This window comes from Lontra canadensis, unplaced genomic scaffold (assembly GCF_010015895.1).
Source record: "Lontra canadensis isolate GAN:19392208 unplaced genomic scaffold, GSC_riverotter_1.0 scaffold52, whole genome shotgun sequence".
Classification (NCBI taxonomy): Eukaryota; Metazoa; Chordata; class Mammalia; order Carnivora; family Mustelidae; genus Lontra; species Lontra canadensis.
The window spans coordinates 3,807,115-3,832,171 of record NW_022631046.1 but is presented as its reverse complement, the minus strand read 5'-3'; the positions used below and the strand labels follow the sequence as shown (position 1 = coordinate 3,832,171).

At 34.7% G+C, this 25,057-nt stretch overlaps 1 protein-coding gene across 10 annotated transcripts in view; it reads left to right on the top strand.

Moving 5' to 3' along the window:
- Positions 1–25,057, top strand: part of CEP290 (centrosomal protein 290) — a 95,058-nt gene that overhangs the window by 34,477 nt on the left and 35,524 nt on the right. For all 10 annotated transcript variants that reach the window (XM_032874176.1, XM_032874178.1, XM_032874175.1 and 7 more), the window contains 11 exons: positions 2,946–3,119; positions 13,013–13,124; positions 14,638–14,843; positions 15,790–15,941; positions 19,106–19,217; positions 19,850–20,305; positions 20,809–20,973; positions 22,150–22,257; positions 22,478–22,612; positions 23,613–23,879; positions 24,515–24,622. In XM_032874176.1, the coding sequence (XP_032730067.1) occupies positions 2,946–3,119; positions 13,013–13,124; positions 14,638–14,843; positions 15,790–15,941; positions 19,106–19,217; positions 19,850–20,305; positions 20,809–20,973; positions 22,150–22,257; positions 22,478–22,612; positions 23,613–23,879; positions 24,515–24,622 (1,995 nt within the window). The remainder of the gene's footprint in view (positions 1–2,945; positions 3,120–13,012; positions 13,125–14,637; positions 14,844–15,789; positions 15,942–19,105; positions 19,218–19,849; positions 20,306–20,808; positions 20,974–22,149; positions 22,258–22,477; positions 22,613–23,612; positions 23,880–24,514; positions 24,623–25,057) is intronic.

The following is a 25,057-nucleotide window of genomic DNA, read 5'->3' as shown; positions in this document are numbered from 1 at the left end:
AGATGGAATGTCTGGTAGTCCCATGTTTCATGCATGATTATTGTCTTAAGGGGCAAATAGCCATATATTTCTATTAATAAGTGACTTAGTTAACTGGTGATATTTTGGTACCATGCAAATAACCAGTTGTTTGCCAGGCTTTAGGATCCACTGATGATTGTTGTTATCTGACTCAGTTATTTCATTAGGAGTTGCAAAAATTACTTTCTAGTTATATTGTTTTCTACATGTATTATCCAATAGTCTTTTGTAAAATAAAGAGCTTTTCCTCATTAGTCCAGCATATTCAGTTATCTTAAAGTATAGTCCTACTAGAAAGACAAGATAAAAGCTTCATTCTTTCTTTTGAATGACTAGTCTTCAGAAATCAGAGTTGGTGTACTCTGCTTCTACCTGTTTGCCTGACTTCCCCAGCTTTCTGTTCCTTCAGTATCATTACAGACTCACACACTTAGTTGTTGTTTGTTAGTCTTAAGTGTGGCCAGTGGGAATTCTTAGTAAAGCCAGCTCTCATTTCCTTTTGATGAGAATCCAGTAGTCTTTGAGCCAAGCTTCAAATGTTGGTTTGTTTTCTGGCACAAGATGTTCAGGATTTACCTTATGTGCTTTTATCCAGATTTGAAATAAACCATTGTGCTAAAGAACCCTGGTTCTTTTTAGTGGGAAAGGCATTTAGATACCAAAAACTGGTCACTAGATGTTACTGTTCTTGAAGTTTCATTGCTACTGGTCCCCTTCAGTGGACAAATTGGGAAAACATGTGTATATTTAAACCATAAGTTCATATTGTTATCTCCAATTCAGATTTAATATAGTAGGGTTACGAAATGGTATGGAGCTGTTATTAACTTTGATTTAGTACTCATATTTCCTTTTTCTTATGTGGAAATCGGTTATTAACATTAAAATAATTGCTCTATCCTATAGTATTCACACATTAATTTGAAGATAATCTTGCATCGGTATTAACAACAGCAGCAGCAGTGTTACCAAATTTAGTTTAGAATTTCTTTATAGTTCTTATTTTCTTTAGAATATCTTTCAATAGGATGTATAGTCAAGGTAATCTATTCTACAGTAACTTGAAATAATTTTCTTTGTGTGGTTATGCTATAAATTTGCTATATAAGTTAGGCTCATTTGTTTTGCATTTGTCTTCAAACTCGGAGGGTACTTTTGTTTTCTTTTTTTAATTTGATTTGAATATATAAAACATTTGCATGTTTCAAACATATAGTCAGAGAAATCTTACTTCTGTCTCTATACTTTTGACTCCATTCTGCCCTCCCTGCTCTATATAACTGATTATCCTTTTAATGATTGCATACTCTGTATACTCTTTTACACCTGTGTTACATCTTGTCTTAGATAGCCTATTTTAAGACAAGGTGCGTTATGTCTTAAAAGATGTAATGCATAGGGCACCTGGGTGGCTCAGTGGGTTAAAGCCCCTGCCTTCGGCTCAGGTCATGATCTCAGAGTCCTGAGATCAAGCCCCACATCAGGCTCTCTGTTCAGCAGGGAGCCTGCTTCCTCCTCTCTCTCTGCCTGCCTCTCTGCCTACTTGTGATCTCTGTGTATCAAATAAATAAATAAAATCTTTTTTAAAAAAAAGATGTAATAAATCTTGTCTTAGATAGCCTATTTTAAGCATGTACATTTTGAGTTTACATGTCCAAATTTACATAGGATCATGTAAACACAAAAGAATTCAAAGTAGAATTAAAATGAAATTGAGTTCCTTACTATTCACTTTTAAAAATAGTAATAGGTGAAATTGTCATGCTAGCAAACATTGTCAATGTGATCTTAAAGCTGACCCCTGATGTAGAAAGGAACTTACTGAATAATGAAAGCTATTTTTATTTGGACATGTAATAAGGAAACTTTGAGTCTTAAGAAATGTTCTTGTTTTTATTTTTGTGTTTTTCTTGGAGTATTGCACATATAGCTAGTGCATGGGGTAGAAAGGAAAAAAGAACTAGAATGCTCTTCTCCTTAACCTGATTGTTCAACCTGTATTTGGGGCCTGGTGCATGACAACTGGAAAGCCAAAATTGGGTATTTTTAGGGAATTGGAAATCGGAAACTCCTCCCCATCCAAAGAAATTGTGAAACCAAACTCCAAGGGTATGGTAGAATAATGTGTACTTATGTAGATGGAAAAGAAAAGCTGTCAAAATGAGATGTGAAGCGCAATTAATGAATATTTTTCGCTCATTACTGTACTTCAGAAGAAATTTTAACAGTAAATTCTTTATCTTCCTCACTTTATAAATTTGGTTATTCCTTACACTACTTCATCAACTTACTTTAGAGAGAGATAAAAGTTCAGATTACTTCTTCTTAGTATTAATAGTGTCTTGGTATTGTGACTTTTTATAGTTGTATAGCTGAGTAGAACATGAAACAAGTAACTGAAAGTCTTTCATATTATTTATTAGAGATAGCTATGATTGAGAGAAATTTTTTTCTCATCAAGTATTGTTTGCTTCATGTGAACAAAAGATTTTCTCTTATTACAAAGCTACTTTGTGTAACTGTAATAAGGAGAAATAGCTATCATAATGTGGTGATGCTAATTTTACCACTCAGCTAACTAAAGGCAAATTTTTTTTAATCTTACAAAATTTAGAAAAGCCATCCAGGGATATACTCTGAGTGATATATTTTCTTGCTCTTTTGTATGGTGCTTTTCTGAAATCAATTGAATTTTGTTTTATTGCGATAGTTATGAAGGAATTCCCTTTATTTTTATTATTTAAACTCTCTAAATAATATTATTTCTTATAGGAAACAAAATAACTATTTTAAATTTTTAATACATGAGAAATCTTTTTAAAAAAAAAATGATTCTAAAATGTGTGCTGCTTTTAGATGTATTGTCTTATGCTTCACCAGAAAAAAATACACTAACTTAACTCAGTGTATCCTTATTTACACAGGAGATGGCCATTTTCAAGATCGCAGCTCTCCAAAAAGTTATAGATAATAGTGTTTCTTTGTCTGAACTAGAATTGGCCAATAAACAATACAATGAGTTGACTGCAAAGTACAGGGATATCTTGCAAAAAGATAATATGCTGGTTCAAAGAACAAATAAATTGGAACATTTAGAGGTAAGTTTATGTGGTCCTTGAACCTTGTACTATTAGCTGTTTTTCTTGGGTGGTGGTACCGGTATGTGCAGAATGACTTCCAGATGATTTCAATCCTTCCTTGGATGACAATCCTTCCTTAGTCCACTTGCATAATTTTATTGAATCAAGCCTCTTTTTTCCAGTCACTTAAAAAAGAAAAAGACAAGCATGAACCAAATAGGGAAATTATAACCAAAAGACGAAGAATCATTAAGTACCCACCCCTTTCTCTTCCCCTAATCCCAGTGCAAATTATTTTCTCATAGTCCTTGGCTTATTATGTTCCTTGGGATGATGTAGCCAAGAATGGCTCTTCCTGGACCATGGATGAGCTCTGGAAGTTCCCATCCTTTCTTATTGTACTGATAAGAAAAATGGGATAAGGTATCATAAGTTTCTTTCAAATAATATGTGAATCTGGCCCAGAGTCCTTTTTAGTTCTCTTCTAGCCACTTGACTTCCATACCTTTAACAGTAGGCAAAACCAGCTCCTGATTTTTTCATCTTCTTCTTCAAAAATGAGAGCTTATGTGCTTGCTTTGGCAGCACATATACTAAAAAAAAATAAATAAAAAATAAGAGCTTATGTCTTTTGACTTACTCTCTTTTGTGATCCTCTCCTAGGACAGGAGTGAGGTCTAATTTTGAGGCTTTTTAGATTGTACTTGTGTAGGGAGACACAATCAATAGAACACCCAAATGTCATTAACAGCTTTGAATGACTCCTACAAAAGTATCTGAGTTATTTACTAATACTAACTATAAGTAATCACGATCAGTTTACTTTTTACTATTTTTGCTAATGAGAGATTATTATGTTAATTTTTATAGAAAATTTGAATATTTAGGTGTGGTAATAATTTATTTTACTTTTTCCCCATTTTTCATGTCCTTTCCCTCTTCCTCTGAAGCATTTGAAAATCCAGTATAGCAATGTGTTAGGTAGGTTAACACAGCAATAAGTAATTTTTAACGTTTACTTATTTTTGCAAAGAATAGTTTTTGTCTTCCTTTAAAATTAAAAAAAAAAAAATTGTATTTGAATTATATCCCTTCCTCTCCTTCCCGCATCTTGATTATAATTATGAATATATATTTATCCCTATTGGCAATGTCTTAATTTTATTCTTTATTATGTGTATTGTGTGTAGCCATTACTCCTATCCCTATCTCCCATATTACCTCCTCCTTACTACCACTGTAGTGATTATTCTAAACATGAACCTGACCATGCAATGCCCCGCTTCAAACCTATCAACAGCTGCTAGTCACTTAAACAGTAAAAATCAAATTTCTTTCATGATTAGGCCCCACTTAACTCATGTCATCTCCTGTGATGCTCTAAGTACTTTTACAAGTTAGGTTTTTGACATTGAACTACTAGTTTTCTGGAACACAGTGTTTTTCCCTATATATGTTCTTTCATACCTGCTGTTTCCTTGTCTAGGAGCTCTCCCCCCTCTCTCAGCTTATGTGCTCAGTGAATTTCTGTTCATGCTTAAAACTTTGTTCACACATTATCTTTTTTTTTTTTTCCAGAAACATCTTTCTTTATTGAATAAAGTTCCTCTGTTTCTATTAGTTCTCTTATACGTAGTTCTGCTCTTTATATCACATCATATTGTGAGTGTTGATCGTCTGCATCCCCAGCTGGAATATAAGCTTCTTGAGTCAGGAACTCTACTTATTTCATTTTTGTGTGTTTAGTGCCTCCTGTTTGGCACACAGTTAAACCTAATAAATGTTGACCTTGAGAGAGTGATTAATGGTGTAGAGCCATGGTGCAAAGGCCATCAGATGTGCTGATTGGGAAATCATTGATGCCTGTGAAGAGTGAAGTTCTTGAGAGTAAAGGTGATGAAAATCAAATTTCAGAATATAGAGTGGGTGATAAGGAAATGCAAAAAATGAATGGCTGATAAAGCAATAGAAAAACTAGAAATTTGATGACAGAAGAAAAGAGAAGTAGATACGGGCTGAGGTAGAATCGAGAGGAAGATTTGTTTTATCAACTTTTTTTTTTCTTTTAAGTAAAGGAGACCAGTGAAGTTTCAGGGGAGAGGGAAAGAAAATTTAGAACAAATAGGGAGAGAATGATTGAAGATTGGAGAGGAGGGTGGTAAAAGTGTGCCTTTGCTGCCAAGGCAGGGGAGTGAGAATAGGATCTGGAACAAGACCGAAGTTCTCCAAGAAAGGAAGTGGGGGGAAACGTTCTGGCCACGGGCACAGGGAGAGGAGAATGGGAATTCTGGATACACCTTGCCTGGATCGTGGTTGATATATTCAGCTGGATCGTGGTTGATATATTCAGCTATATATCCCCTCAACCACATCTCACGAAAATGACTAGGAGGAGGAACACCCAACAGAGGAGAAATTCAGAGACCATGCCCTCTGCCACAGAATTATTGGATATGGAAATAAACTGTATGTCCATAGGGACTTATGAAAGGGAATTCAAGGTAATAATTACCCAGGCAATGGCTAGGTTGGAGAAAACCATTAGTGGCAACATAGAATCTCTAAGGGTGGAAATGAGAGCCAATCTGACAGAAGTTAAAAATGCTATCAATGAGATCCAATCTAATCTAAATACTCTAACAGCTAGGGTAACCAAGGCAGAAGATAGAATTAGTGATATAGAAGACAGACTGATAAAAAAGAAGGATCAGGAGGAGGTCTGGAACATATAGCTTATAAGTCGTGAAAACAGAATTAAGGAAATAAATGATGCCATGAAACGTTCCGACATCAGAATTACTGGGATCCCCAAGGGGGCGGAGAAAGAGAGAAGACTAGAAGATATAGTTGAACAAATTCTGGATGAAAATTTCCCCAATCTGGGGAATGAAACAAGTGTTCATGCCTAGAGGCAGAAAGGACACCCTGCAAGATCAATGAATCTAGAAAGACCTCCAGACATTTAATTGTGGAAATTCACAAATCATAATTTTAGACAAGAGATCCTAAGGGCACCTAGGGGGAAGAGATTCCTTATGTACAGAGGAAGGTCCATCACAATAATGCCAGACCTGTCCACAGAAACCTGGCAAGCTAGAAAGGGCTGGCAAGACATAATCAGGACACTAAATGAGAAGAACATGCAGCCAAGAATACTTTATCCAGCAAGGCTGACATTCAATATGGATGGAGAGATAAAGAGCTTCCAGAACTGGCAAGGTTTAAAAGAGTATGTGACCACTGAGCCGGCACTACAAGAAATATTGAGGGGGGTTCTATAAAAGAAGAAAGAACTGAAGAGTGACATAGAATAGAAATTCACAGAGACAATCTATAGAACCAAGGACTTCACAGGCAACATGATGTCAATAAAATCTTTGAATAATCACTCTCAACATGAATGGCCTAAATGCTCTCATAAAACGGCACAGCGTTGCAGACTGGATAAAACAACAAGTGTTTTATCTAGTGACAAACAAAAAGTGACATGTGCTGTCTAGAGACACATTTTGAACCTAAAGATACATCCAGACTGAAAGTGAAGGATGGAGATCCATCTTTCATGCCAACGGGTCTCAAAAGAAAGCTGGGGTAGTGATTCTCATATCAGATAAACTAGATTTTAAGCCAAAGGCTGTAGTCAAAGATACAGAAGGACACTACATCATTCTTAAAGGGTCTATTCACCAAGAAGATCTAACAATTGTAAATATTTATGCCCCCAATATGGGAGCAACCAACTATGTAGAGCTAACTGTTAACCAAAATAAAGAGTTATATTGATGGGGTGCCTGAGTGGCTCAGTTGGTTAAGCCTCTGCCTTCGGCTCAGGTCACGATCCCAGGATCTTGGGATCAAGCCCTGCATTGGGCTCTCTGCTCAGCGGGGAGCCTGCTTCCTCCTCTCTCTCTCTCTGCCTGCCTCTCTGCCTACTTGTAATCTCTGTCTGTCAAATAAGTAAATAAAATTTTTTTAAAAAAGAGTTATATTGATATGAATACACTAATTGTGAGGAATCTTAACGTGCCACTCTCAGTAACAGATCATCCAAGCAGAAAAATCAATAAAGAAACAAGAGCTTCAAATAACACATTGGACCAGATGGACCTCATAGATACATACAGAACATTCCACCCTAAAACAACAGAATACTCATTCTTCTCGAGTGCACATGGGACTTTCTCCAGAATAGACTACATACTGGGTCACAAATCAGGTCTCAACCAATACCAAAAGATTGAGATTATTCCCTGCATATTCTTAGACCACAATGCTTTGAAACTGGAACTCAACCACAAGAAGAAGTTTGGAAGGAATTCAAACACTTAGAAGCTAAAGACCATCCTCCTGAAAAATGTTTTGATCAACCAGGAAATCAAAAGGAACTTAAACAATTCATGGAAACCAATGAGAATAAAGACACATCGGTCCAAAACCTATGGGATACGGCAAAGGCGGTCCTAATACATATACATATCAATACAAGCCTCATTCAAAAAAAATTGAAAAATCCCAAGTACACCAGCTCTCTTTACACCTTAAAGAACTGGAAAATCAACAACAAATTAAGCCAACCCCAGCACAAGAAGGGAAGTAATCAAGGTTAGAGCAGAGATCAATGAGATAGAAACTAGAGATACAGAAGGACACATCAATGAAAGTAGAAGCTGGTTCTTTGAAAGAATCAATAAGATTGATAAACCATTGGCCAAACTAATCCAAAAGAAAACAGAGAGGACCCAAATTAATAAACTTATGAATGAAAGTGGAGAGATCATAACTAACACCAAGGAAATAGAAACAATCACCAGAAATTATTATCAACAGTTATATACCAATAAGTTAAGCAAATTAGATGAAATGGATGCATTCCTGGAAGCCTATAAACTTCCAAAACTGAATCAGGAAGAAATTGACCACCTGAATAGACCAGTACCTAGTAATAAGATTGAAGCAGTGATCAAAAACTTCCCAAAAAAAACAAGGGCCCAGGACCTGATGGATTTCCTGGGGAATTCTATCAAACATTCGAAAAAGAAAGAATCCTTATTTTCCTGAAGCTGTTTTAAAAAAAAAAAAAAAGAAAGAAAGAAACAGAAGGAAAACTTCCAGACTCCTTCTATGAAGCCACCATTAAACCCTGATCCCCAAACCAGGTGAAGACCCCATCAGAAAGGAGAATTTCAGACCAATATCCCTGATGAATATGGGTGCCAAGATCCTCAACAAGATCCTAGCTAACAGGATCCAACAGTACATGAAAAAGATTATCTACCATGACCAGGTGGGATTTATCCATGGGATGCAAGGGTGGTTTAACATTCGCAAATCAATTGATGTAATAGAACAAATCAGTAAGAGAAGAGGGAAGAACCACATGGTCCTCTCAACAGATGCAGAAAAAGCATTTGACAAATACAGCATCCTTTCCTGATTAAAACTCTTCAAAGTACAGGGATAGAGGGAACATGCCTCAACTTCATAAAATCCATCTATGAAAAACCCATAGCGAATATCATTCTCAATGGAGAAAAGCTGAGAGCCTTCCCACTGAGATCAGGAACATGACAAGGATGCCCACTCTTCCCACTGTTATTCAACATAGTACTAGAAGTCCTAGCAACAGCAATCAGACAACAAAAAGAAATAAAAGGTATTCAAAATGGCAAAGAAGAAGTCAAACTCTCTCTCTTCGCAGATGACAGGATACTTTATATGGAAAACCCAAAAGACTCCACCCCCAAACTAATAGAATTCATACAGCAATTCAGTAATGTGGCAGGATACAAAATCAATACACAGAAATCACTTGCTTTCTCATACACTAACAATGAAACTGTAGAAAGGGAAATTAGAGTATCGATTCTATTTACTATAGCACAAAGAACCATAAGATACCTGGGAATAAACCTAATCAAAGAGGTAAAGGATCTGTACTCGAGGAACTATATAACACTCATGAAAAAACTGAAGAAGACACAGAAAGATTGAAAAGCATTCCATGCTTATGGATTGGAAGAATAAACATTGTTAAAATGTCTATACTGCCTAGAGCAATCTATGCTTTCAGTGCCATCCTGATCAAAATTCCACAGGCGTTTTTCAAAGTGCTAGAACAAACAGTCCTATAATTTGTATGGAACCAGAAAAGACTCCAAATTGCTAAGGAAATGTTGAAAAAGAATAACAAAACTGGGGACATCACATTGTTTGATTTCAAGCTTTACTACAAGCTGTGATCACCAAGACAGCATGGTACTGGCACAAAAACAGACACAGAGACTAGTGGAACAGAGAGTCCAGATATGGACTGCAACCCTATAGTCAAATTATCTTCGACAGGGGCGCCTGGGTGGCTCAGTGGGTTAAAGCCTCTGCCTTCAGCTCAGGTCATGATCCTAGTGTCCTGGGATCGAGCCCCGCATCGGGCTCTCTGCTCAATGGGGAGCCTGCATCCTCCTCTCTCTCTCTGCCTGCCTCTCTGCCTGCTTGTGATCTCTGTCTGTCAAATAAATAAATAAAATCTTAAAAAAATATATATTCGACAAAGTAGGAAAAAATACCCAGTGGAAAAAAGACAGTCTCTTTAATAAATGGTGCTGGGAAAATTGGACAGCTATATATAGAAGAATGAAACTTGACCATTCTCTTACACCATACACAAAGATAAATTGGAAATGGGTAAAAGGCCAATGTAAGGCAGGAATCTATCAAAATCCTAGAGGAGAACATAGGCAGTAACCTCTTTGACATCGGCCACAGCAACTTCTTTCAAGGCGTGTGCCTCCAAAGGCAAAGGAAACAGAAGCAAAAATGAACTTTTGGGACTTCATCAAGATGAAAAGCTTCTGCACAGCAATGGAAACAGTCAACAAAACAAAGAGGCAACCCTTGGAATGGGAGAAGATATTCGCAAATGACACTACAGACAAAGGGCTGATACCCAAGGTCTATCAAGAACTCCTCAAACTCAACACTCAAAAAAACAGATAATCATGTCAAAAAATGGGCAGAAGACATGAACAGACACTTCTCTAAAGAAGACATACAAATGGCTATCAGACACATGAAAAAATGTTCATCATCATTAGCCATCAGGGAGATTCAAATCAAAACCAATTGAGATACCACCTTCCACCATTTAGAATGGCCAAAATCAACAAAACAGTAAACAGCAAGTGTTGGAGAGGATGTGGAGAAAAGGGAACCCTCTTACACTGTTGGTGGGAATGCAAGTTGGTGGAGCCAACTTTGGAAAACTGTGTGGAGATTTCTTAAGAAATTAAAAATAGAGCTACCCTCTGACCCTGTAATTGCACTACTGGGTATTTATTCCAAAGATACAGATGTAGTGAAAAGAAGGGGCATCTGTACCCCAATATTCATAGGAGCAATGGCCACAATCACCAAACTTTGCGAATAGCCAGAATGCCCTTCAACAGACGAATGGATAAAGAAGATATGGTCCATATGTACAATGGATATTATGCCTCCATCAGAAAAGATGAATACCCAACTTTTGTATCGATATGGACGGGACTGTAAGAGATTATGCTGAGTGAAATAAGTCAAGCAGAGAGAGTCATTTATCGTGTGATTTCACTTACTTGTGGAGCATAAGGAATAATATCATGGAGGACATTAGGAGAAGGAAAGGAAAAGTGAATTCGGGGAAATCGGAGGGGAAGACGAAGCATGAGAGACTGTGGGCTCTTACAAACTGAGGGTTTTAGAGGGGAAGGATGTAGGTGGATAGGTGAGCCTGGTGGTCGGTATTAAGGAGGGCACGTATTGCCTGGAGCACTGGGTGTGATGCATAAACAATGAATCTTGGAACACTGAAAAAATAAAATTTTTTTAAAAAGCAAAAAAAAAAAAAAAAAAAAGGAAGTAAGAGGAAAAAGGGTAGAAAGATGTTACAAAACACTAATCCCTATTTTGTTGTTTTCCTGTGTATTTATAGGACCTAGACCAGGTTGTAATTATGCCTGTTACCAGAAAGTCATGTTTTATTCCCTTATCTTGCCTTTCTTCTTATTATAACATCTCTTTTAAAGAAAACCTCATTATCCTGTTTTACATTCTTCTTAGCACATATTACCTGACATTATATTATATATTGGCTCCTTACCAACTACGCACCCCCTCCCCCACCAAAACACAAGTTCTAGGATAGCATTTGTTTATCATTAAAGTCCAGGGCATAGAATACCTGACATACAGTAAGCATTTTGTTTGTTATAACAAAAAATGAGCATATTAAATTTGTATGCCAACTCCTACATTTATGTGTCCAGCCTGACTTCTCAGTGCTGCAATGGAATTACCTACTTTACAACTCCTGTTTCAAGGGGATCTTAAATTTAACATATCCCAAATAATCTCCTGATGTCTGTCTTTCTCCCAGTCTTTTCTGTTTCAATAGGTGCTACTATTACCTACTCAGGGAAGATACCTTAGAGTTGCTTTCTAGTCATTTCTCTCCCCTGTCATTTTAATATCCCAAATAAAATTCATTCATATCTGTCCTTTTTTCTCCCATCTTCACTGCTGGGACCCTATTCATCAGAACTTTGCGGTATCTTCCTAATTTCTGATTTCCCTTTGCACTCTTTATATATTCTTTACATTGCCTTCAGAATGATTATTTAAAACTTCCTCCTTAAAATCTTTAACTTGTTTCCTATTATATATTAAGTTAAATTCCAGTTCCTTAACTTGACATACCATGCCTGGCCCTGTTATCTCTCCCCTTTTACATCATAGCACTCTTCACTTTTGCTGACGCCCCAGACTCAGTCCTGCATCAGAGCATCTGGATTTGTTTGTGCATCAGCTCTTTCCCTGGCTGGTTTCTTTTCGAGACTGGCTCCTTCTAATACCTTAGCTTTCTGCTTAAATACCACCTCTTCAGGAGTTAATACCTTCTTCAACTGCTTTATCTTGATTTGATTTCTTTTGTTTTTCTCTGGGTTCATACTCTGTATCTTTCTAGATCTTTACTTTTTTCTTTTTTCAAAGATTTTATTTATTCATTTGACAGAGAAAGAGACACAGCGAGAGAGGGAACACAAGCAGGGGGAGTGTGAGAGGCAGGCTTTCCACCGAGCAGGGAGCCCAATGAGGGGCTCTATCCCAGGACCCTGGGATCATGACCTGAGCCCAAGGCAGCTGCCCAACCAACTGAGCCACCCAGGCGCCCCTAGATCTTTGCATTTTTTTAAATTTAATTTTTTTTTTTTTGTTAGTATTCCAAAATTCATTGTTTATGCAGCACACCCAGTGCTCCATGCAATGTGTGCCCTCCGTAATACCCACCACCAGACTCAACCACCCCCCAACCCCTCCCCTCTGAAACCCTCAGTTTGTTTCTCAGATCTTTACATTTTTAATGATTGTTTTGTTTGCTTACCTGTTCACTGCTGCCTTCCACACCCTCCCCAGCTCCTGCCACACAAACGTACCCACAGACTCCAAATGGTGAGGCCTGTGAAGGCCAAAATTTTATGTTTCTTTTTACCGTAGACATGCAGCACCTCACTGCTAGCATGCTAGGGATGCTCAGTAACTATTTGGGTGAGAAAGGGACGTGAGCAACCTTCATTGTGAAGGTTGTGAAATTCTAAGTATTCCAGCTGGGCAAAATGCACACAGCAGAAACTAATGCTCAGAAGCCACAGATCGGATACACAAGAGATTTTGATGATTATTTTAAAATATTATTTTCTATATGTATGTGTGTGTGTGTGTGTGTGTGTGTTCGTATGTATATATTACATGTAGGGGAGCTCCTAATTTTGTTAAAAAATTTTAGATTGTGAGTTTAAGGAGATATTATATAAAGCAATATCACTGCTATGGTATTAGTCTGAATTACAATGTAGTTTCTCAGTGATGTTTGTTTTATTCAGTGTGAAAATGCATCCCTAAAAGAACAAATGGAGTCTATAAATAAAGAACTGGAGATTACCAAGGAAAAGCTTTACACTATCGAACAAGCCTGGGAGCAAGAAACTAAAGTAGGTAAGTATGAGGACTCTGATAATATAAAGTAATGAAGACCTAATAATGAATATTTTTTTTATAGTTCCTTTTCTATATCAGGTGAAAAGGAAGTATTTTGATAAAAATGAACTATGCTTTAACAGTTTAATTTAGCACGCAGTTGATGAGTAATATCCTGTGCTAATCTCTACCAAAATTTGGTTTTTAGTTATTTAATTAGATTTGTTCCAAGTGAAATCATATATGTTAAAAAATTATGTCTAAGCATTAGCTATTTTGAACAATTTAACAAATCAAGATTGGTGATAATTTTTAAATACCTGTATCTTGGTGGTAGTGTGTGGAATTTTCCACTGTATGTTAAAGTACTATTGGGAATGCATCATTTGATAGATTTAAGTTAAAAGGTCACCATAAAACATCAAAAAAATTTGCAGAGAATTTATATAGCCCTAGTTTGACTATTATTATTTTTTAGATCACTTTATACATGTTTATGTGAGCACTGGGTATTGTGTGGAAGTGTTGAATCACTATATTATACCCCTGAAACTAATATTACACTGTGTGTTAACTAACTGGAATTTAAATAAAAACTTAAATAAAGTATAAGTTTGACTCTAATGGAAAAAAAATATATACTTTAACTGTATTTAACATTGTATAGTATATTCACACAGTATCTTACTCTTTCAGTGATTAAATCACTAGGTCTTCTTATTTTTCTGTTGCTTATGGTACTGTAGTGAACATATTCACGTATATCTAACATAGATATTACTGTCTCACAAGATCTTAAAATCTTTGTGGCTTCTGCTAGGGTTTTCCGTATCAGTTTTTCAAATGGTTATCCTAGTTCATGGCACTTAAATAATTTTTTATCTTACTAGCATTGTGCTTTATAAGTTTCACATAAATTTGCTCCTTTGGATAAAGTGTTTTCATATGTTTTCTAATGCACTTAGAGCTCTAATGCTGTTCAAGGTTTCTGTTATGAAACAGAGCTATTTTTTTTTCTTAATTAGCAATTGGGACATGTACTTTAGTGAAGGCTAACATTGGGCCTAACATTATCTAAAATAAGCTACTTTTAGAAATGCAGTCTTTTTAATTCATTAAGAGATTGAAAGTGAATTGACTTTCATGTAGCTTCCACATGAAAGAAGTTATCTTATATCCTAAGATATAAAAAAAGGTATTACATACAATTGTGGTAAGTTCTCTGTACCTTTTACCTTATCCCTCTTTAATAAGTGTTGGATTTCCTATAGAAATTCCTAAATTTCTATGAGGAATAATTTTTACGATCACTTGACTGATGAAGAATATAAGTTCCAGAGAGATGAAATGGGATAGACAGTATCCAAACATGAATAGAGCTAAGGCTGGAATCTAGGTCTGTCATAATTCATAAGGCTCTTGTGTTTTCCACTGAACCATGTTATTACTGCATCCTTGTCTATAATGGCTAAAATATTTGGGATATGATTTTGATAATAGCTTGAGATTGACTTAGTATTGTTGTATATAGGAAATGAATCGAACATGGATAAGGCAAAGAAATCAATAACCAACAGTGAAATTCTTTCTATTTCCAAAAAAATCACTATGCTGGAGATGAAGGAATTAAATGAAAGGCAGCGGGCTGAACACTCTCAAAAAATGTATGAACATGTCAGGACTTCATTAAAGCAAATGGAAGAACGTAATTTTGAATTGGAAACCAAATTTGCTGAGGTTTGATACAATTTTTATCACGTAATAAGAGTAAGAATTAGTCATGTTAGACATATGTCCATGTCTGTTAGACATTGTATTTTGTGGGAGACTAGTTTGTACTTCTGAAGTAACAATATAGTGCTTGTGTTCCATGTAATATGTAAATAAAAGATGTATTTTTAAATCTGAAATGTTTAATAAGAAAGCATGTATTTCTGTGAATGAGTTCTTTTTTCTCAGCAGTCATTACATTAGAGTTAATGCAAAAAGGTATTATTTGCTTAATAACAATGTTGCCTTCCACTATCATCAGTTCATTTAACAAGTATCTATTGAGTGCCTATCACATGCTAGATACTGTATGGGGGCTAGTGTTAGGACAGGAAACAGAATAGACAGTAATCTCTACTCTCAGGACTTTACATTTTAATAGTAAGTTTTAGACTTTTTTGATATGGTCAGAAATATTAAATTGGATGGCAATAAATACAGTTTGCAAATATTCAACAATTAATGATGAAAAAGAACTCGTGTAATGTTTACTTTGAGAAATAGTATGTATTTTAAACCTGCCATTTGTTTATTTTAACTGAGTCACTAAATATATATTAAGAAGATTTTACTAACTCATATTTATAGATAATATAAGTGAAGTAAAGTATAATGTGTATACCACATTTCAAAGAAATTTAAGAAAATCAGGGATTCAAATATAAGACTTTGAGTTGTCTAATATAAATGAGTTTTGGTGGGTTGGTATATAACCAGAGTTGCTATAATCTGTTCCTCACTCTTTCTCTTTACCCTCTTTAATCTATTCTTAGTATTTCATCACACCTAATTCAGTATGACTTGACTAATGCCAAGTAAAGAGAATAGCAGTATGGATGGTAAAAGCTAAATTGAAAGGGAAAACCTCACCCAAAACTAATAAACCTGAACATTTTTTGTTACTTTTTCTTAGCTTACCAAAATCAATTTGGAAGCACAGAAGGTGGAACAGATGTTAAGAGATGAATTAGCTGATAGTGTGAGCAAGACAGTAAGTGATGCTGATAGGCAACGGATTCTAGAATTAGAGAAGAGTGAAATGGAACTAAAAGTTGAAGTGTCAAAGTAAGTTCATGTAAACTTTTCAGTTATTAGATGTGTCTACTCTAATTTGTCTTTAAGAAACCCAGTTACAGTAGTTTGGGATAATACTCTTCTTGGAATTGATACTGATTGTCATTATTTTTCTTTTTTTTTTAAGAACAAGATTACATAAGATTAAAAAGATTAATTTTTAACAGGCATAAATGATAATACTAAAGAGGAAATAATGTCCCAAGATTCATATTTCTCATAGTCCAGGAATAGTAGTGCAGGAAGAACTGAACTTGGAATTCAGACCCTATGCTGCCCAGTTCTTCCACATAGTGATATTTTTTTGGAGGAAAGTGTGATGGTCATTTAATTTATTTAAACTTAAGTTTCTTATATCTGATAAAGGGTTATCCAAAATATATAAAGAAATTATACAACTTAACACCAAAATACAAATAATCTAATTAAAAATGGGCAGAAGAAATTAACAGGCATTTCTCTACAGAAGCCATCCAGATGGCCCGTAGACACATGAAAAGATGCTCAGCATCACTTATCATCCAGGAAATGCAAATCAAAGCTACAGTGAAATGCAAATCAAACCACAAAAAACAAGTATTGGTGAGGATGTGGAAAAAAAGGAACCCTCTTGCACTGTTGGTGGGAATGCAAATGGTGGAAAGCAGTATGGAGGTTCTTCAAAAAGTTAGAAGTAGAACTACCCTATGATTCAGTGATAGCACTACTAGGTATTTACTCCAGAAATACAAAAACACTAATTCAGAGGAATACATGCACCTCCATGTTTATAACAACATTATTTACAATAGCCGAATTATGGAAGCAGCCCATTTTTTATTCATTGATAAATGAATGGAGAAAGAAGTGGTATGTGAAGTAGTATTCCAGTATTCCAATCATTGAAATATTATTCAGCCATAAAAAATTGCCATCTTGCCGTTTGCAACAACAAGGACAGAGCTAGAGAGTATAATGCTTAGCAAGATAAGTCAGTCACGGGAAGACGAATACCATATGATTTCAGTCATTTGTGGGACTTAAGATACAAAACAAATGAGCAAAAGAAGAAAAAAAGAGAAAGACAAACCCAGAAACAGACTCTTAACTATAGAGAGCAACTGATGGTTGCCAGAGGGGAGTTGGGGGGGTGGGGTCGGTTAAATAAGTGATGAGGATTAAAGAGAGCTTGTGATGAACATTGGGTGTTGTATGAAGTGTTGAATCACTGTTTGTACACCTGAAACTAGGATAACACTGTATGTTAGCTATAGTGGAATAAAATACAATAACATAAATATAAACAAAATAAAAGCAAAATTAATATATTAAGAAATTGCCACATTAAACAACCACTACCAGATCAATTAGCAGCCATCAACACTAAGGGAAAACCCTCCACCAACAAAAAGATTATGGCTCGTTGAGAGCTCAGATGATGGTTGGCATTTTTTAGCAGTAAAATATATTATTTAATTTTATTTAATTTTTAATTTTAAATTATCTAATATTTTATTTAATTTTATTTAATATTTATTTTATTTAATAAAATATAAATAAAATATTTCTTTAGAGAGAGTATGAGCGGGGGGTGGGGGCAGATAGAGAAGAACAGAGATCTCAAGGGGACCCCTCATTGAGCGTGGAGCCCAATGTGGGACTCAATCTTATGACCATGATCAGATCATGATCTGATCAGATCAGATCATGATCTGAGCTGAAATTAAGAGTCAAAGATTTAACCAATGAGCTTCCCAGGCACCCCTGCAATAAAATATTTTTTAGTTATAAGAAATAGAATAGATTTTAGTCTACTTTTCTATAAGATTGCTATAAAGGTATGAAAAATTCAGATTTTGCTTCAGTTTGCATTTATTGAATAGTATGTATTGTGCTAGGTATTAAACATATATTAACTCATGTAATTATGCTTAATAATCCTAAAGTAATATTGTGATTTTTATTTTACATGTGGAAATCGTTTATTCACTTGGAACACAAAATATATGTAAGGAATAAATACTGTGTGCCAAGTAGATGCTGTGTACTCGTTCTCCTGGGTAATTTTTGTCAATTCAGTAGAAAGGTAATAGGAGTCATAAGTTGATATGTCAAGTACAAATAATTATTTATAAAAAGGGTTTTATGGCTTGGCCATGATAAAGTTATTTTTTGGAGCCTTAATAGCCCTTTGGGAATATCTGTTATTCTCAGCCCCTTTCACTATGGAAAATTCCATTTTGTATTCTTCCTCTTACCTCATCAACCTCTCCTTTTGAAATAAACTAACTTTATAATTATTCATTTTATTATATTTTAATTTTTAAAACTTATGTAACTGGCAGTGTGACTTTCTAATCAATGTGAGGAAACCTGACTTATCTTTCACAGTGAACTAAAATTATTCTTGCCCAGAGTAAAATGCATTTTACTTTACCTCTGTGCTCTTATAATAGTAGTCTTATAGGAAATTCATTATTTACTATCACATTTCCCCCATTTTTTAAATTGTAGTAACCATATAATCTCTCTTTTTCACATTTCTTTTTTTTTTAAGATTTTATTTGAAAGAGAAAGAGCACAAACAGTAGGGAGGGACAGAGAGAGAAGCAGACAGTCCCTGCTAACCGGGGGTGGGGGGTGGGGGGGCAAGACCCCAAGACCTGAACCAAAGGCAGACATGTAACCGACTGAGCCACCCAAGCACACCCCTCTTTTTCACATTTCTGATAGCTTGTAAATTAAAACATATATTAATCTATCTAGGGAACCCAGGAATTTTAAATTCTGTATTCTTAACTATACAATTATGTCAAATAAACCTACTCAATACCTTACTCTAACTCTGCCAAACTAGGATAATAAGTGCTGTATATGTATGTATATGTATACTTTGAGATAATTTACTTTAAAATTTCTCAGAACATTTTATACAATACTATGTATTATGAATTTTCAGGGGAGAGGGATGTTGGGAATGGAGTTATATTTTAACAGAGCATGTGTTAACCTCTCCTGGAATTGTATTTCATGAAATAGCTGAGGAAATTTTGCTTTAGTTTTGATATTAAGATGCTGGAAATTAGTGGCTTTTCCAAGAGTCTGGAAATATAAAATACTGATATTTACTTAGAAAATGTATCTAATTGTTCCTAAAGTATCTTTTCACGTCCTAGACTGAGAGAGATTTCTGATATTGCCAAAAGACAAGTTGAAATTCTGAATGCACAGCAGCAGTCCAGGGAAAAAGAAATAGAGTCTGTCAGAATGCAACTGTTAGACTATCAGGTAGGTACAGTATTGGCTCTTCTAAACAGACTTTTTCTTTTTACTGAATTCGCATTAGATATTGGCTGATTTTACAGTTTTAATCAGAGAATATATCAGACAGAAGCTCCTATGCTTGTTCATTGTAACCTGATTAGAAAAACTCTTTAATTTAAAATATCATTCATGATACAGAAAAGCATTTAAATACCTACAAATACATTGTGCTGGTTGCTAATCAAAGTTGAGACCTGAGGAGAAATAGGTAAGTCTTTGATAACAATATTTTCTCTTGTATTAATATGTAGCTTTTCACACACATATTCTCCCATTATAAATTTTTTAGGATAAAAAAAATTTTCCACATTAGTGTTATACCAATATTGTTATTTACATATGGGAGTTGAAAAAATCAGTAAAATGCCAACTGTTATTTAAAGTTAGAAGCCATATTTGGATTTAAAATATGTTCTGTGGTTTTTTTAACAAGCTTTGATAATTAAAATTTAATTAAAGCTAGGCTAGATTTTTATAGGATCTCATGTACCACACTTCTTAAAATTTTATTTAGTAAGCTGTGTTTTTAAATCCATGATAAGTGTCATTAGAAGAACTTGAAACTGACTCTGTAAATATATACTTTTTTATGTTAGGCGCAATCTGATGAAAAGGCACTGATTGCCAAGTTGCATCAACACATCGTCTCCCTTCAAATTAGTGAGGCCACTGCTCTTGGTAGGTTGGAGTCAGTTACATCTAAACTGCAGAAGACAGAGGCCTGTAATTTGCGCTTAGAGCAGAAACTTGATGAAAAAGAACAGGCTCTCTATTACGCCCGTTTGGAAGGGAGAAACCGGGCAAAACATCTGCGCCAAACAATTCAGTCTCTACGACGACAGTTTAGTGGAGCTTTACCCTTGGCACAACAGGAAAAATTCTCTAAAACAATGATTCAATTACAAAATGACAAACTGAAGATAATGCAAGAGATGAAAAAATCTCAACAAGAGCAGAGAAATATGGAGAACAAAACAATGGAAATGGAGTTAAAGTTAAAGGGCCTGGAAGAGTTAATAAGCACTCTAAAGGATGCCAGGGGAGCCCAAAAGGTAAAACATGGACTTTCAATTCAGTGTTTCCAAAGGAGTTACGTAGTAATTTTAAGTTCTTAATGTGTAGCTATCTGAAAAATGCTTACTAAATGGCAAAAATTCCAGTTATGTTATTAATGTCGATTTTGTAAGTTAAAAGTTTTGGCTTTTTAAATGTCTATTTGTAAGAATAAAATAGACTCTTCCAAATAATAGTTTTGGTAGAAAGGCTTAGATTGTTTACTATTGAAGAACTTTAAACACTCTAGAAAAGTTTATATGTATTAATTAAATAGTAATTTTAGTTATTTGTAAACATATAGAAGCATTTGAAGAATGTTATATTAAGATCACACATATTTTTTAGAAGAGTATGAAAATTCTAAATGAATTTTACCTGTGCCTCAACAAAGGATAATTTTTATCTTATTATAGAATATATATTAATTTCAGTTAAAATTATTAGGATCAATGGAGAAATATTTAAATAGGTAGTGTACCTATTATTTGTAAATGTTTAGGTAATCAATTGGCACATGAAAATAGAAGAACTTCGTCTTCAAGAGCTTAAACTAAATCGAGAATTAGTCAAGGATAAAGAAGAAATAAAATATTTGAATAATATAATTTCTGAATATGAGAATACCATCTGCAGTCTGGAGGAGGAAATTGTGCAGCAAAACAAGGTTTCATTTTATATATATTTTGCTCTTCCATTGCTAAGATATTAAACCTAAGAATATTGCTTGAGCAATTGCATTATTTTTTTAATTGAATGTAGCTCCCATTTTTTTATTCTTATAAAATACTGTTTATTTTCTAAGGCATTCAAAAAACTGGTATTTACTTACGTTGTAATGGTAGTTTTATTTTTTTTATTTTTATTTTTTCAAGGTTTTATTCATTTATTTATTTATTTATTTATTTATTTGAGAGAAAGCAAGAGAGAGTGTGAGCATAGGGTTTGGGGTGGGGAGGGTGAAGGAGGCACCAGCTCCCTGCCAAGCAGGGAGCCTGACTCGGGGCTCTATGCCAGGACCTTGGGATCATGACCTGAGCTAAAGGCAGACACTTAACCAACTGAGCCACCCAGGCGCCCCATAATGGTAGTTTTAAACTTAAAAGGAACAATACATAAATTTAGTTGGTAAGTTAATTATTGTTTTAATATTAGTTATTTGACTTTTCACAGGAGTTTCAACTGGCTCTCACTGATGGAGTGTAGAAGGCAGCTTGGTGTAGAATAAAGCACATATACTTTAGAGACAGACAAATTCACCAAGCTCATGCTTGCTTGCCTTAGAAATTATGTTGTTCCTTCCGCCTGGAGTGTTCTTAGCTCAGATACTTGTATTGTTTATGCTTTCATTGCTTCCAAGTCTTTGCTCAAATGTCTTACCTTATCAGTGAGGCCTTCACTAGCCACCCAGTATACAATTGTAAATCCTATTACCATCAAGAATCCCTAAGTAGGGATTCCTTTTTCTCCAGCACTTACCATCCTCTAACACATTTATTTATTGACTGTCTTTCCCTCACTAGTATATAAGTTTCATGCTGAAATGGAGAAAGGGACTTGATTTTGTTCATTATTATGTTCACATAACCTCGAAGTGCTTAGCACATAGTACATGTCATTAAATGTTATGGATGGATGGGTGCTTGGAGAGATTGAAATCCTGACTTCTCATCTTCTATCTCTGTGACCTTAGGCAACTTACTTACTTAAATCTCTCTGTGTTTTCTTTTTCTATAAAATGAGAACATAGTGACCCCAAAGTGTTGTTGTAAGGATTAAATAAAATGTATATAAACACTTCTGTTATATGCTTGGTGAGTGTCTCTGTATGTGTCTGGTACAGTTTCATGAAGAAAGGCAGATGGCCTGGGACCAAAGAGAAGTTGAGCTGGAACGTCAAGTGGACATTTTTGACCATCAACAAAATGAAATACTAAAAGCAGCACAAAAGGTATGAATGATTAATTCTGTTTGCTACTCTGACCTACAGTGTTAACCAATGAAATGTTTTCTAAAGTTAGATAGAATTTTAATTGATATTATCTTCTTATATTTCAAATATAAGTGGGGTTTAACCATGTCCTTGTCACACAGTTGTAACAGTATTGTTCTTAATGATGTAACTGCCTTTTTTTTTTTTTTTTTTTTCAAAAAATGCTATTTCTTAATAGTTTGAAGAAGCTACAGGATCAATGCCAGACCCTAGTTTGCCCCTTCCAAATCAACTTGAGATTGCTTTAAGAAAAATTAAGGAGAATGTTCGAATAATCCTAGAAACACGGGCAACTTGTAAATCACTAGAAGAGGTAATTAGAAGAATTTGAATTTTTATTTGTATATTATTGGATATGCTTGTGGAATTTTCTCAATACTTGCCAACAGAGGTAAAGCATAGAATTATGAATCTGTTGCTAATTCCAATCTCCTTCTATACTCTACTATAATATTTTTAATAGCCAGTAAAGAACAGCAGCTATGGCTAATTTGAATTTACTGCCTATTTAATCACTGCTTGTCACTTTTGGGCACACTGATCAGTAGTAGTAAGCATTACACTTACATTATACTTACAGAAAATAATATAAACTGAAGATGATTTTCATCTAAGACTTTCATCTATGATTTTCATCTGAAGATGGTTTACATCTAAACAAAGTAATTATAAATGCATTTCAACAAATTTTGCAAGTGAAATTGTCCATTTTTAGTCTGTTGAAGAAACCTAAGATTTCTTTCAATAATTGTAAAATTTGACATTTACGTGAACTGCCACTGAGTTACTTAATTTAAAATATCTGTCTTAATCCTATTGAAGAGTAATAATTTTTCCTGTTTTATTTTAATAAGCTACATATTTTATAATGGTGATTTATTGACTTAGCCCACTGAAGTTCCAATTTTCATATTCAGCTGACTTTTATGGACTAATCTTCTAGGGCCAAAATAAAAGGAATGATTTATTACATTTCCTTTCTAAATCTAGTACCATCACGCATTTCTAGTTCTAAAGCTCTAAGAGCCAAATAAACTACCTTAATTAAATTTTATTTTCATCATAACGGTGAAGTTTATAACACATGTGATAATCTCCTAAATAAATGTAGGTGCAAATAACTGCTGTCCCATGGAAATATAAGAAATATAATCTTATTAATATCAATATAGTATCATCAGTATTAGTACGATGTGGAAAATAAAGTGAAACTCCTTTTTTTGGTTATAATTACTCTGACCAAAATTCAGATGGAAGCATTTTTAAAAGAAAAAATATACCTTAATAATTTTATTATGATTTGACCATTGCAGAAACTAAAAGAAAAAGAATCTGCTCTACGGTTAGCAGAGCAAAATATTTTGTCAAGAGACCAAGTAATCAATGAGCTGAGACTTCGATTGCCTGCCACTGCAGAACGTGAAAAGCTGATAGCTGAACTAGGCAGAAGAGAGATAGAGCCAAAGTCACATCACACACTGAAAATTGCTCAGCAGACCATTGCAAATATGCAAGCAAGGTTGAATCAAAAGGAAGAAGTGTTAAAGAAGTATCAACATCTCCTGGAAAAAGCCAGAGAGGTATGTTATTATATTATGTTGTGCTATTTTATTTATTACCATGTTTTTTAGTCAAATGCCAAATACTATTCTGCTCTGAAGTGGTAGTTTCATTTCTTGCTTTCGGAGGATTCTATTCAGAATTTTTCCTTTCACACGATTGGGTTACAGATCTGTCAGTAAAACTGGCAGTTTGTATATATCTGTCTTACTGTCATGGACTAACTAAACCAGGAATAGCTGTCTTGGTGCAACCATTCTGATTTTGAAAAAAATCAGTTGAGTTTATAGGTAAAGATTGAGGCAGTAAGTTAGAATGAAATCCATCACACCAGTAATCAGTGGCAATCCAGTTTGCTAGAACGTTGATGGGAAAATCTAATATTTAAAAAACTTCCTAGAAACAAGTTAAAAGGTGATGGATACATATTATTCTAATATTAAGAATAAATTGTGATTTAAGGCTAGATTTATCAACTTGAACATGTACTAGGGGAATGCATACTGGTGTGTGTGTATGTGTGTTTGTGTGCAGATATTGTTCCTGATCTCATGAGGATTTTGGAAGAGTAAAGGTAATAAAATATGTAAGATCTTTAGAATGTGTATTTATTTAAGTCATAATTTAAAATGCAGTTTTGATTTGATATAAACAGGAGCAAAGAGAAATTGTTAAGAAACATGAGGAAGACCTTCATATTCTTCATCATAAATTAGAACTACAGTCTGAGAGTTCACTCAGTAAATTCAAACAAACAGCTTGGGTAAGATTCTTTGTTCCACTCTTTATTGATTTTTGAGACCATATAATCGAAAATTTCGCTTTCATGTTTCTGTTTTTGTTTTTGGAATAGAAGCCATTCTGCCTTTCTTGTTGGAATAATCTTCTAAAAACACAGGTCTGATCATTTTTCTCCCTACATCCCCATCTTTAGTAGCTCACTGCTGCCTACAAAATCATGTTTATATTCCTTAGCTATGTACTCAGAACCTTGCATAAGGTGACGTCAGGCTTTCTTTTCAAGTTGTGTTCATTGTAAGTTTACCAATATCTAACTGCTTTTCATGTTCTGAATTCAGTTCATCCTTGCTTCCTTTGGTCTCTGTCTTCTGTATGTGTGAAAAGGCCCATCTTTCACCTCCTAACATGCAAATCTTGGCATTCCTGAGTCTTAACTCATGAACCCAATCAACATTTA